At 44.8% G+C, this 14,098-nt stretch overlaps 1 protein-coding gene across 2 annotated transcripts in view; it reads right to left on the bottom strand.

Annotated features, from left to right (window-relative positions):
• Positions 1 to 14,098, bottom strand: part of NTRK3 (neurotrophic receptor tyrosine kinase 3) — a 407,630-nt gene that overhangs the window by 20,171 nt on the left and 373,361 nt on the right. Inside the window, exon 16 of one of the 2 annotated variants that reach the window (XM_079954237.1) lies at positions 11,992 to 12,066. The exons of the other annotated variant lie outside the window; for it this stretch is intronic. Within the exon in view, the coding sequence (XP_079810363.1) occupies positions 11,992 to 12,066 (75 nt within the window). The remainder of the gene's footprint in view (positions 1 to 11,991; positions 12,067 to 14,098) is intronic. 2 annotated transcript variants of the gene reach the window in all.

Below are 14,098 nucleotides of genomic sequence, written 5' to 3'. Positions count from 1 at the left end.
CGATGTCCCCTGCGCCACAACTTCCTTCTCTTCCTAAAAGCAAATTGGAAGTCCTAAGCTGTCCGGCCCCCAAAGGAAGCATTTTGCTCAAACCAGCCACCAGGTGGGATGCAACTGAAAGCTTTTGCCGTAAGACTTCATTAGCTCCCAGTCAGCTGGATGACTTAACCAGCTAAACTTTCCCAGATGTCTTTCTGTGGGCACTCTCCCCCTCCATTAGGGGTTAGCCACAAATGGAGGCTGGAAGGAGACAGGGAGGAGAAGAGAGACACTCATTTCATCTGCACCTGGCAGGATGAGTGGTGCCATGGCAGTTATGAGCAGGATGCCACATAAAAGGGGAGTAATTTCGAGCCAAACAACATCCTTGTAAAGTCATAGATTCTGCTAAATGACTTGAGGTCAGAACCCCGCAGCCACAGCCTTATCTCCTTCCATTCCATTTGCCGACTTGGGTGAAGTTACTCCAGTCTGCAAAAGCCAACCAAGTTTCTTTCAATTCCTTATCTAAACCAAGAATGATGTCTGAGCTATATTAAATCAAGGCCACTTTAGGGGGTGTGTGAAAATTCTTCTTTTATTTCAGAGGCTAGCTTCACTTTCCTGCAATGCCAAGTATGGGCTGCTTTATCTGCAAAAGCAGATATGCTGGTTTTTTGCAAGGCAAATCAAGAGGCACTGTGTTATCACATTCACATTATCGACCTAACTACACACCCTGTTCTCTGTTCTCTAAGCAGCAACATGCAGATTTGAAGCACTATTGTGGATCACATGCCTGGTTAATTGCTCAGAACTTGAATGCAGACCCCTAGAGCTCTCTATCTGACCCTTGGAATTCTCACCAAGGAACCATCTTCTACTGACCCTGCCTTGCACTCTCAAGTATTTTTGCCTGGTTGGAATATGCCCTTGAACTTTGCTAATGCCTCTTGCTTATCTGGATGAAGGATACAGAGGGGCACAGGAGTGTGTGTAGAAACTAACTTACAGTACAAAGGTGTCAGGGACTGGCTGGATGAGGAAGAGTGGTGGAAGCTGCCCGCCCAAGAGCCCCCCAGGGAAGGCATAGAAGAAGATGACTTAGATCGTAGATCCTGGTGGTGGGATACTGGCCACACCTCAGAGGAGGGGACAAATGGGGAGGTACTAGAAGCAGGAAACTTGAGAAATCATGAAGAGGCAGAAGCAGACAAGTAGTCCAGCACAGGGCAGAGAGATGATGTTTCCAGTTTGAATGCAGGCTCCAACAGAGACAACGGAAGGGAGCCAGACTCGGCATCTCTCCAGCAGCTCCAGCAGGACAGCCTCTCTGCCGAAGCTCTCCAGCCCCACTTACTCCGAGAACGCAAAAGATGTTACATGCAGGGGTGTAGGAAGGGGGCGGGGGGGGGCAGTCCGCCCCAGGTTCCATCATGGAGGGGGGTGACAAATTATCACGGAACAATTACTGCCCTACTAGGGTGGTTCATAAAAAATGTTTGTTTTGAAAATGCCTGGTCCAAAGGTCTTATCTTACTACACTAGGGATTATATAGCTATATATGAAATTTCATGCATATCAGTTAATATCTTGACCCTCCTCCATGAAAATAGCTGTTTACTTGGCCATTTTCCTATGTCGCGAAGGCTGAAATTTCAATTCAGTGGAGCAATTACTGTTCCCAACCCTAACCCTGCGGAAAGCCATCTAATTAGACTTTAATTTGATTTTGACATGTTTTTAGGAGGTAATTTAATTATTGTTTGATTTTATACCAATGTTATGTTTCTGATGTTAGCTGCCCTGAGCCCGACTTCGGCCGGGGAGGGCAGGATATAAATAAAAGTTTATTATTAAACTTCCTTGTATTTTTCCCTTTCCTTAATAAACTAACTGAATGTTAGCCTCGCATCTCCTTCTCTGACCTGTGAATGTCCTGATCTTCCTGTTAGCCCCTTGACAAAAGGTGACATTGGCTTCCAGTGTTCCATTCCCCCTTGCCTCTGGCTCTGGCCACCTCCTGGAAGATTGCTCATAAGGGACTGTGGCCCTCAGCTCAGGGTCCCCACCTCCGTGCCATGCTGCAATTTGTGGCTCTCACCATCTGATCTTTACATTATCTCTCACCTCTCTCTTTTTCTCTCCTCTCTCCTCACACTTTCACCCACATTTACTATGGGAAATGAGGGGCGTTTTAAAACAAACAAATAAATGTGCACATTTCTGCCTCTCTACCAACATGGTGCCAGGTAGTAATGCAAGATTTCAAAAGCCTGTCGGAGGTGAACGCGTTGCGGAACTCTAATTATATGGTAGCCTGTGACCTTGTAAGTACAGAGTAATCTGGCATATACTTGCAAGGGAAATGATCTTGGTGTTTCTGCCCGCACCACTGCAGCCTCCTCCAGAAACTGAAACACAAGCCATGAACATGGCAATTAATCTCTTAACCTGCTTGACACTTCCTGACTTTGGCATTTAATAACCTTTGAGGGGCACAGCATATCTGCAGACGGTTAGCAAACAGGCTCCGCTGCAATCATGACGAAACCAAGAAACACAGATGATGGGCTGAAGCAGCCTTGTACAGGCTTGAGGGGAGAGGGGGTAGAAAAGAAAACAAAGATGTCCCTTTCCTTAAGAGCTGGGGTGAGGAACCTCCCACCTGTGGGTTTAATCAGCCCGGTCAGTAGACCTCACTCGGCCCACAAGGCTTTTTCCCCATAAGCTAGGCCCACCTGCCCCACACCTGATGTTCTGTGTGATGTCAGCTGTGGTGCAGTAAAGATGCAACTGAAAAGGAACAGGAGTGTAGAATCAGCTCTTGGCTGTTTCTTGGCAATATAAGCTTTGTGTCAGCATTGATCAGCTGATTGACACTGATCATGAGTCCCTTTCAAGGTGCTACCTGACATAATGATGGAATGGGACTTTTGCTTTTCAACATTTCCATACAAAAGCCAGAAGGTTCTGTATGTCTCTTCATTCAGGCAAATAAGAGGCATTATCACATTCTAGCCAGGTTAGATGGATAAATAGCAGCTTCTAGACAGCAGATTCCTGTGCTACCACCTGAACTGAACACATCACTTATAGCTTGCCCTAGAATGTTCCTTGAAAAATAAGTAGATTTGGAGGGAGCTAAAGAATTCCAGAACAGAGTGCTTCAGAGGCACATAGAGTCCAAAGTTACATGTGGAAAGAGTAGTTAAAACCATGGTGGGTATCACTGCTCACCTGACTTCCAGTCGGCTCCATCACCGGTGCTTACTGGGAGATGGGAGGGGTCAAGACAATGAGGAAGTTGGAGCAGGGAAAACACATTGTCAGGGACTGGCTGGATGAGGAACAGTGGTGGGAGCCACCCGCCCAAGAGCCACCCAGGGAGGACACAGAAGATGACGACTTAGATCTTGGATCGTGGTAGTGGGACACGGAAGAGCAGTCTGGAGAAGGGACGAGCTGGGAGATGCTAGAAGCAGAGGGGTAGAGCGATCAAGTGGGGTCAGGAGAAGGTGGGTCTTCCTGGACAGGGTTACAGGCTGAGATTCACAGTGTGAGCACAGACTCAGACAGACAGGAGTCAGAGTTTGGCCCTGCTACACAGCAGCAGGACAATCCCAGTCCTGCGGGCTCTCCTCCCCATCTGACACATTGCTCTAGGAGAGTCCTGCACATTGCTGATCAACGGGCCAGGCAGACCCAGAGGAGGAGCCTACCCTCTCGACGCAGCCTTCGTCTGCTTGGTAGGGATCCAGAGTGAGAGGCTAGAGGGGGAAAGGTGGGGCTAGTGGTCAGTTTCATCAACATCTCAGCTGGATTAAGACGAACCAGAGGACTCCACATTGTTATTTTATGTTAATAAAAAGCTAATTGCATTCTATGCCTCCTATGTGCCCTGGGCTCACTTGACAGCCCCTTGACCATACTAGCTTTGCTGGTGTGTTTGCACCATGCTGACCTCATCACTGCCTTGCTACCTCCTGGTAAGCAGCAGTAATGCAAGCAACTGGAGATCAGATGAGAGATGTCACCTCACCACACCATCTGCTACTTGTGGAGATGAATGCAGTCTCCCAGGCCTCTCTATCTGGCCCCTGGGAATTTCTCCAGGCCAGACAACTATACACAGCACAGCACAAAAAGGATGTGTGTTCCAGTAACTGCAGCTAAAGAGAGGGAAGAACTCTTTACTATAGTTCCTGCTCCCAGATATTGATTAACCAGACACTTACAATCTGGCCCTGATTTTGATCCTTTCTAATATAGCCATATTTTTTTGATAAAAAAACCAATTTATGAATTCCTAATTACTACTCTAATCACCTTCACTAGCTTTTCTCCAAGGATCTCAGGGTGATGGGGAGAGATTCCAGCCCCACCACTTTTTTCTCGTTACCACAAACCTATGAAGATTATACACTGACCATCATGTCAACTTCATGGGTGAGCAAGAATTTGAACCCAGGTCCAACACGCCACCCCCCAACCCTACACTGGCTCTCATGCCAGCAATTGCCTTCTGCACGGGTCAAGCATTTCTACCCTTTCGTTATTTGGATGATCCGTATATTTTCATGCACATTAAGTCCACTCATGTTGCTCCCTCTGGAGCAGTTATAGCTTATAAAGCAATCACCGCAATGATTTTCAGATTATAGTCCAATAAAATCTGATAATTTGTTACAAAGCATTCAGGCGGGTATTATATGGCTCTTCTGACATTTAAAAATAACGCTTCATAGTCCATTTTTCAAGGCTGGGTGCTGTCATAGGATGGCAGGATTCACTACTCCAGAATGCAAACGGGCACTTACCCGAGAAATGCATCTCATTTTTATATGTATGAGTGCCAAGTTAACAGGCCAAATATCTACCATGTCTCATTTGAAAAATAAAATAAAAATCCAGTTTTGAACTCAGCTCAGTGTACATTCACCATCACGACTATAACACCCCAGTTACCTCTATACCAGCCTGAGCCAAATTTATAATAATTTGCTTGCACTGGGGTCCATGGCTGCAAGGGGGCCCAGGCTCTGATTTTATTTTTTTTAGTAAACAACCTCCTGTTACAAAAATTATAAACAAAACATGCAGGCAGATGAGCCAGCCTTATTGTTCCTGCTTTGCAATGTTTATGCTAAACCACTGTGAGCGAAGTCAGGGCTATGATTGGCAGGTGAGCTGTTTCAACACCAGGGTCGAAATCCCTGAGTCCTAAAGAGCTTCTATTTTACTTGTAGTGCATTTGCTATCACATATTATTGTCTGTGGAATCAGCGGCGGAGCTTCATGCTCCGGCACCAGGGGGCGGAGAGCAGGTGGGGGTGAAGCTGGTGCACGTCCCAGGGGCATGGCGTGCCACCCACAGGGGTGTGGTGGGCATCCTGGGGGTGTGGTGCATCACCCACAGGGGTGTGGCATGTCGTCTGGGGGCGTAGCACACTGCCTGCGGGGCTTGGCGCCCAGCGCAGGTGGGGGCAACCACGATGGCATCCCACCAGGATTGTGCGGCCAGGGGCAGTGTGCTCCCCCCACAATCCTCTTCCTCCGCCACTGTCTGGAATCTCTGTACAGTGGTACCTCGGGTTACATATGCTTCAGGTTACACACTCTGCTAACCCAGAAATAGTACTTCAGCTTAAGAACTTTGCTTCAGGATAAGAACAGAAATTAGGCTCCGGCGGCACGGCAGCAGCAGGATGCCCCATTAGCTTAAGTGGTGCTTCAGGTTAAGAACAGTTTCAGGTTAAGAACAGACCTCCGGAACGAATTAAGTACTTAACCTGAGGTACCACTGTACATTTGCTCAGGTTAAAGAAACCAAAATTTGATATCTGTAACACAAGGACTATGGTATGTCCCCTTTTGCAGCTATTTCTATACTATTTTCTATATCTTCACAAGAGCCATGGAAGGTATGTTAGACTGAGAGTTGGTAAGTGGTCAAAGGTGCAAAGTCAGAGAAAATAATGGTGGGTTAAGTGAGTTTAAAATATGAACACGCACATTCTCAGAGGTAATTTATTACTGTTTATCAAGGAAGGCATAATGCTTTTTGTCTGTGTATGATTTGGAGTCTACGAAACCCTATGCCATAATAAATTTGTTAGTCTTTAAGATACCAGAAGACTTATTTTGTGCTGTGTTATTTCATGTGTTCCTTTGGGAATTGATGGGGGAAGGTATTTGGGGAATGGCTTGAGAGCCGCTGATGCCTTTATCTGGTATTGATACAAACGTAGGATACCTGAGTTTTTCATGGGGCATATGTGTGTGGAATTGTCAATATCCACTAATAGAACTGTCAAGATGCTCTCCCGACTTTAAAATTACTGTCTTGTTGATGGTAGCGATTTACAGGACAGCTAAGTAATGGATGTTTGATAAAGCATAATTTTACAACTCATCTTAAAAAGAAGAATAAAAAAGTGGATATGATTATTTAATGACTGAATGATACAGCATCCCAGTTAGCCACACCATGAAAGCAAATGCTGAGTAATCAGGTAATGAGAAGAATTGCCATTGATTAGCGGTTCAGTCAACCCTAACATGATAACAGGCATACTGATAAGGCTGTGTACATACAACATATTTAATGCATATTTAAAGCACGTTATTTAGCCCAAAGAACATTGGGAACTGTCACTTACCCTTCACAGAACTACAGTTTATAGCACCCCTAAAAAAACTACAGTTCCCAGCATTCTTGGGGAAAAGTCATGTGTTTTAAAGGGACTTTACATGTAAAAAGCTAAAAAATAAATGGCCCCTGGATGGTTAAGTCCAGTCAAAGGTGAATATGGGGTTTGGCACTCATCCTGATTTTCAGGCACAGTCCACAAACAAGCAGGCAGCATGGTACAGTGTGATGAGTGCCAGAGCACGCGGAAACACTGTTTACCTCCCTGCCACAGTGGTACCTACTTATCTGCTCACACTGGTATGCTTTTGAACTGCTAGGTTGGCAAGAGCTGGGACAGAGCAATGGGAGCTCACCTCATCAAACTGCCAACCTTCCAATTGGCAAGCCCAAGAGTTGGTGGCCAAACTTGGCCCTCCAGATGTTTTTGGCCTACAACTCCCATGATCCCTAGCTAGCAAGACCAGTGGTCAGGGATGATGGGAGTTGTAGTCTTAAAAACATCTGGAGGGCCGAGTTTGAGGATGCCTGGTTTAGACCATAGCGCCACCTAAGATACACCCATTTTGTGAAGCATTTCTGTGACAACAACAGCAAATGTGGAAAGTGTCCACAGAAAATGTGTGCAGTAAAAAGAACGTAACATATAAAAGCACTTGCAAAAATTGGATATGAAGAGGTATGTACACAAAAATGTGGGCAAATTTTCATGCAGACTTCTTAAAGAAGCCTGCAGTTGCATACCTGATGTGGAACTAAGCTGAATTTAGGATTGTGGGGTTGAATTGAATTTAGGTTTGGAACAAAAAAATAAATTGACAAAAACTGAAAATTAAGAAAAACAAAAGTGTCCGCCCCAAGTACACATAAGGAGGAAATTCCAACAGAGCTTTGAGAAACAGTGGAAAGCAGAGTCACAGTAGCTATGTACTACATATATCCACTGCCAGAAACATTATGCTTCTGAATGCCAGTTGCTGAGAATTTGAATTTAGGCAAAGTGCTCTTGTGCTTGGGTCCTACTTGTGGGTTTCCCACAGACCTCTGGTTGGCCACTGTGAGAGCAGGAAGTTGGTTTACATGGGCCATTGGCCTGATCCAGGCTCTTTTTACAATGCAGCAGGCTTGTTTCGTGTTCTGTGCTTTTATTTTTTTTTTAAAAAAAACCTCTTTGCATATGTGGGAGCAACTGAGATGTACATTAAGCAAAGGACTCTGTCAAAGCCTCTGTTGTGTTCTGGGAGGGAGTGGCCTCTCATCAGGGATGAAGGAGAAATTCAATTCAGTTCACCTGTAAAGGCAAGTTTGCCGCACTTGCACTTTTCAAAACAATATGGAAACTGAAGCTCAGGCATCCTTTGAAATTTGCACCTCTCTGAACATTGCAATGCCGTTTTCCATCCACGTGAGGTGTACAAAAATACATATAACTAAAGGCATACATTAGTGAAAATAAAACAAAAAAATGCATTCTATCATAGAAAATTGCATTGCAAAAATGTGTACATGAGGAGAAATTTGCACAAGAAGGTGGATTAATTTTCATTGGTCTATTCTCTCTTTTTAAATGCAAACTGGTGTGGAAATGTAGAGAACTGAAGGCTGGAAAAACGAGAAACAGAGAAAAACTGAAATTGATATATTCACCCATCTCTGATTATGATCCATTGCTTGCACCTTACCTCATATAAGAGAAAGATGATGCTAGGGAAATCCAACTGAGTACATGATTTGCAAGCAAAAGGCCTCATATTCAATCTCTGGTTGCAAGGGGAGGAAAGAGATCTTAGATAGCCGGACTAGGAAACAGCCCTAGCTAGCTGGTGACTATCACACTGGACTAAATGCGCCAATGGCTTGATAGAAGAAGGCAGCTTTCTAGGTTCGTATGTTAGGTGTGCAATGCATCTAGTGCAGTGCATATATATATTTTTAAGAGACATGTGGCAACTAGGAAAGCCAGAGATATTGACCTTTAAAGAGTTATGCAGGGGCCATAGGTAGTACATCTGCTTTGGATGTAGGAAGTCTTAAGTTTAGAACCCCAGTATCTCCTGGTAGGGTCAGGACTCTGGGAGTGCCCTCTGCCTGAGTCAATGGAAAGCTGCTGTCAGTCAATTTAGATAATACTGAGCCAGGTGGACCAGTGGTCTGACTCAGGGAAGACCGCTTCTGAATGGAAGGAGGATTGTCCCTGGAATGGGTGTCTAAGCTGGGGGTAGATAAGAAGAGCTTGGAAGCTGCATTAGGACCACCCTGTAGGGTGCCCCAGTTGATGATTCTTATGTACACTGTGTGTCTTACTCATATGTGAAGTGACATTTGCTTCCAAGTAAGGGTGGGCTTTCGAAAGCTTGGGATGTCTGCTTTTGAGATCATGACTGTGTGGTTTCCGTGATTCACCCTCTAGATAAAGCAGCATGGAGAATTCTTTCTCATCCTCCCCCGTAGCAGCTTCACTCCTTTAATTGCTATCATCCCAGTGTGTTAACATTATTTAATTGCTATATTATTAAATGATACAAGATGTACTAAGGGAATTTTTTAATCAGCATATTTTATAGACTGGGGGTGGGAAATCAGGTTTTTTAATAAAAAAAAACGAAAGAAAGTGAAGAAGGAGAAGAAGGTGGTGGCTGTTTGGTGAAAAAGGACAGCTACTAGAATGAGATTACAATGTAAGAGAGAGCGGGGAGATCAGTCTATATATATATATATATATATATATATATATATATATAGCATGGAGCATTAATAAATGAGCAGACCCTTATACCAGGAGAAAGTTCACTGTGTTTTTGCAACAGGAGGTGGTACATTTGCTGGGTTGGAAAAGACAATGAATTGAATTGCAGGATCATGACTGATTTGGGTAGGAACAGCAGTGGCTGGTGCCCTTCAGGATTGGTAGGGAGACTAACGATAGGTGGAGCCAGAGCCAATGGCAGCCAGAGCCAATCAGCTGTAGTTTTATCCCCATCCTCCTCTCTGTTGAATTCTGAAAGGGCAACACTGAAGATGCATTCATATATCATATAATTGTAGAGTTGGAAGGGACCCTAAGGATCATCTAGTCCAGGGGTCAGCAACGTTTTTCAGCCGTGGGCCGGTCCATCGTCCCTCAGACCACGTGGTGGGCCAGACTATATTGGGGGGGGGGGGGGATGAACGAATTCCTATGCACCACAAATATCCCAGAAATGCAATTTAAATAAAAGGACACATTCTACTCATCTAAAAACACATTGATTCCTGGACCGTCCACGGGCCGGATTGAGAAGGCAATTGGGCTGCATGCAGCCCCTGGACCTTAGGTTGCCTACCCCTGATGTAGTCCAACTCCCTGCAGTGCGGGAATATGTAGCTGTTCCATATGGGAATTGAACCTGCAACCCTGGTGTTATCAGCACCATGCTCTAACTAACCAACTGAGCTAGGCAGATTCACACATGAGGAGTATTGCATTAGTTTACCTGATTATAATGCTAGTATTTCTGTCTCATCTTCTAATGCTCCTTTCATACTGCAGTAGCTGTTGTGATATGGAACTCTGGCTTTTTGGACAACACAAGATATTATATGGATATTTTTGGATGTATAGTCTTATGTTTATGTTTTGTTTTGAAGAGTTCTACAAGTAAAAGTTTGATAATGATGATGATACTACCCTATACCCAGAAGAAGTCTCAGGGAGTTTCACAGAATAAAATCAAAATATAAAACCACAAAATACAAGATCAAAAATAAAAACAACAACCCAATAACTCCCCCCCAAAAAAACCCCCACCACATTTTTAAAAAGAACATAGGATGTCAATCAAATCAACCAAAGGCTTGGTAAAAAAGGAACATTTTCATGGGTGTGGGCAATGATGCATTCCAAAAGTCAGTTCTCATTCATCCAGTTGCTTCAAACTGCGCAATAATAATATCGGCAGTAGGAGATGTTGAGGACTGGAGCTGGGGCTTACCGCATGCTAAGCATGTGATCAGCCACTGAGCTATGTGGTCCTTCATCCAAGAGATGAAACTCCCAGAAGCAATTAGAGGAGCTGAGTCAATGTGAGAGAAAGGTGGGCCATATAATAGGGTGACCAGGTGTGCTACATTACAGAGAGAACACTCCTCTGCTTGAAAGAGTCCTCTGGGTGAAGGGCTGCTCAGTCCAAAACCTGGCTTAAAACTAAAGCATCTTAAGAAAGGAGAGCAGAGGAGGTCTTGAAGATGCCTGTCAACAGTGAGACAGCGGATGCAACAGGTCCCCTGATGACAGTCTTCTCATTATGCTGATATCTATGGCACTTCTATTTAAATTATAGTAATAGCTTCTAAATTTGCATCTATACATAGGAATCGGAACATGCAAATTTTATGCAGATCTTTTGTCCTCTTTTGGGAGGGGGGATAATTCCCCATCCCAAGGCACAGAACGATTGAGCGGCTCTCATCTCAGAGAAAAGGCAGGTCAGGTTGATGTGCAGAGGAAGGAAGGAGCAGAAGCAGCGGGGTTGGGGGTTGGGGGAGCTGGATAACCAGGAGCTGGGGGTCTCGAGAAGGCAGCAGCCCAGCACAAAGAAGGGAGCATTGTAAAAGGATGGGGTTCCAAGGAATTAGGAAGGCAGCGGCAAAGGGGCACCGAGGGGAGTGGGGGGGAAATTGAATAAAATATTGGGGGGAAGGTAAGCCCTGCACTGCATAATTGATCACATGACACACCATTTGAATGGCAATGCTCATCAAGGAGGAGGAGGCCTGCCCCCCTCAAATATTTTATGGGGGGCAAAGCCCCCTTGGCCCCTAGGAGTTGGCTCCTGTGGAGGGGAGCCACCAAGATGAGGAATAGCTTCGAAATATCAGCATCTAGATCACTGGCTGGAGCCCTTTAGTTTGAGTAATGAGACATAGGAGAGGAGATGGAGGCCATATTCATTCACACCATACATTTAAAGCACCTAGATTTAACACACTATGATCCCCAGCTTTCTGTGAAAAGAGGGATTGATTCTTGGACCACTCAGAGAACTGTAGCTGTAGGAGGGGAATAGGGGCTCTCCTATCAACTCTCAGCACTCTTAACAAACTACAGCTCCCAGAATTCTTTGGGGGAAGCCATGACTGCTTAACGTGGCATCACATACATTAAATGTATATTGTGAATGTTGCTGACATATACCGGTATTTATTTTTTAATAGGAGCAAATTAGCAGATTGCAGAGGGACCTCTAGACAAGAGATTGCAGTCTGCCCAAACACCTAATCTACAGCATGGGTGATCTATAGCATGGTTATCCTGCCCCGCCCCAGTGACCAGGTTCTCAGTCAAGCAACTGCCCCCCCACTGGAGTCGAGATCCACTCACTGTTGTAGCTGCCATTGCTGCTAGTCTCTGCTGCTGCCACGTTGTCCTGAAATAGCCCTTCGGATGCGGCACTTCCTGACAGCGAATGGTTGGAGACAAAGGGAAAGGAGAGTTGGGGGAAAACAGAGAAGGAAGGCAGGGAGGGAGGACGGTGGGGGTGGGGGATATGTGAAGGAATGAAGTAGGGGACAAGAAGGGAAAGGGTGTGTCTTTAACTGCATCATACGTCTTTTCACCGGCTGCAACATTCCAACAGCTTAATGCATATTTCAGGCTTTTTCGATAGGTTGTTGCCTATGGTGGTATCGGTTTCATAATTTTTGACCTGGCAATATATTGCGAATCATGGTGTGTGTGTATGTGTATGTGCTATGCAAAAATCACAATATGGGAAAAGCCATGAAGCTACTGTTGGAAACAAAATCTGCCCTTTTCCCCTTATAGGGTACACAAGAGCCCTTATAGAGTCCTTTGTAGGTTCTCCATCTGTCGGAGAAAATAACAGAGCCAACCAGAGAATATTGAGAAGCAAAGCAGCTAGTAAGCATGATCTTTATTAAAGCTGTTGCGACAGGGTGCTCACCCCACACGCAGGAGAAAGGAGGAGAACCCAGAACAAAGGTGTGCCCACCCTTATATAGACTTTTTAAATTGCCCACCCTCAAACTCTAGACCACCCCAATACATCATACATACATACATCACAGGGAACTGTCCAAAACAGAATACTGAGTGTGTTGTTTATCTCCTGTCTGGAAAGTTACCTGATTGCATTATCTGGGTTTTGGCCACTCTTTTGTTATTATAACTACTTAATTCCTGAATCCAGGTCACAGGTCACAGGTCACAGGCTCACCCTATTCACACCTTAAATGTGCCCTTAAGGCAGGATTTGTGAGCACAGAGAGAATGGGGAGGTTTTTTTTTTCATTTCCTCTCTCCTTGCAGAGAAACATTTGGTCAGTTTGGGAGAGTCAAAATGGTTTCAGGACTGTTTTCCTATACTGTTTCAGAGACGTATTTATGCACGTGTTTGCCTTGTACATTTAATTTATATATTTGAGACATTAAATTCTTATAACACTACCCAATGCCTCTCTCAATTCCTTCAGCCCCTGTTAACTCTGCAGGGGCCAGAAAAAATCAGGATGCAGGAAAAACCATGAAGCTAGCCAATGCTTCTACATAGCTCCATCACAATGTTGAAACCCAGATACTGCCCAGCCCTAGTTGTGGGTCCCCAAACAGCTGCCCAAGGATGCCAAGCACTGGTGCTAGGGGATGCTCACAAGCAGGGAATAGCGGCAGCCGCATCCGTATATCGATACAATGCAGTTTTCACCAACCTGGAGTCTTCCATAAGTTTTGGACTACAATTCCCATCATTCACAGCAAGCATAGCATCCTGGCTGGAGATGATGGGAATTGTCGCCCAAAGCTTCTGGAGGACACCAAGTTGGCAAGGCTTATATGTAGAGATCAGTGATGGTTGGAGGCTCTAGTTGAGAGGGAGGGAAATAATATTATTGCTGTATTTTTTGAAAACTCCCCTGGATTCAGAAGTTACAATTTGTCTGATATGAGAATCCCACAGCCAACAATGGGGCATTATGCACAAACAAACTCTAAGCAAAAAAAGCAATCAAGATTCAGAAGGGGGGGGGGCACAAATGTAATAAAGAACAGTGCTAATCTCATCTAACGTGCTGGGATGAAAGACTGATGTCTCTCTCCCCCGTCCCTCCGCAAATAACTTAGAGAGACGGCACTCCATTGTTGATTTACAACCCTCTTTGAGTAAATATGAAGAAACTGCCATTGCTTCAGACTATACAAAACCCAATGATCTCATCCATTTCCTTTGTATGGTCAGGGGAAGAGAAAGAGGAGAAATATTTTTTTTCCTGGCTGCTGTGAGATTCTAGCAAAACGTTGCAAAGCTTAAGTTATTGCTGGGAAGAATTAGAAGGGATTTGGAGCAACCTGTTTTTGATGGAATAATTCGGTTAGGACCTAAGCTACTTATTGGATCTGGTCCACTGCAAGGATGGCTTTACGTAGTTCAGCTCCGTTGCTTCACAGGCCATCTTCCACCATGTCTCACGTT

This window comes from Podarcis cretensis (assembly GCF_951804945.1).
Source record: "Podarcis cretensis genome assembly, chromosome: 14".
Lineage (NCBI taxonomy): Eukaryota > Metazoa > Chordata > Lepidosauria > Squamata > Lacertidae > Podarcis > Podarcis cretensis.
Note: the sequence above shows the minus strand (reverse complement) of the source record. Positions and strands in the feature narration are given on the sequence as shown.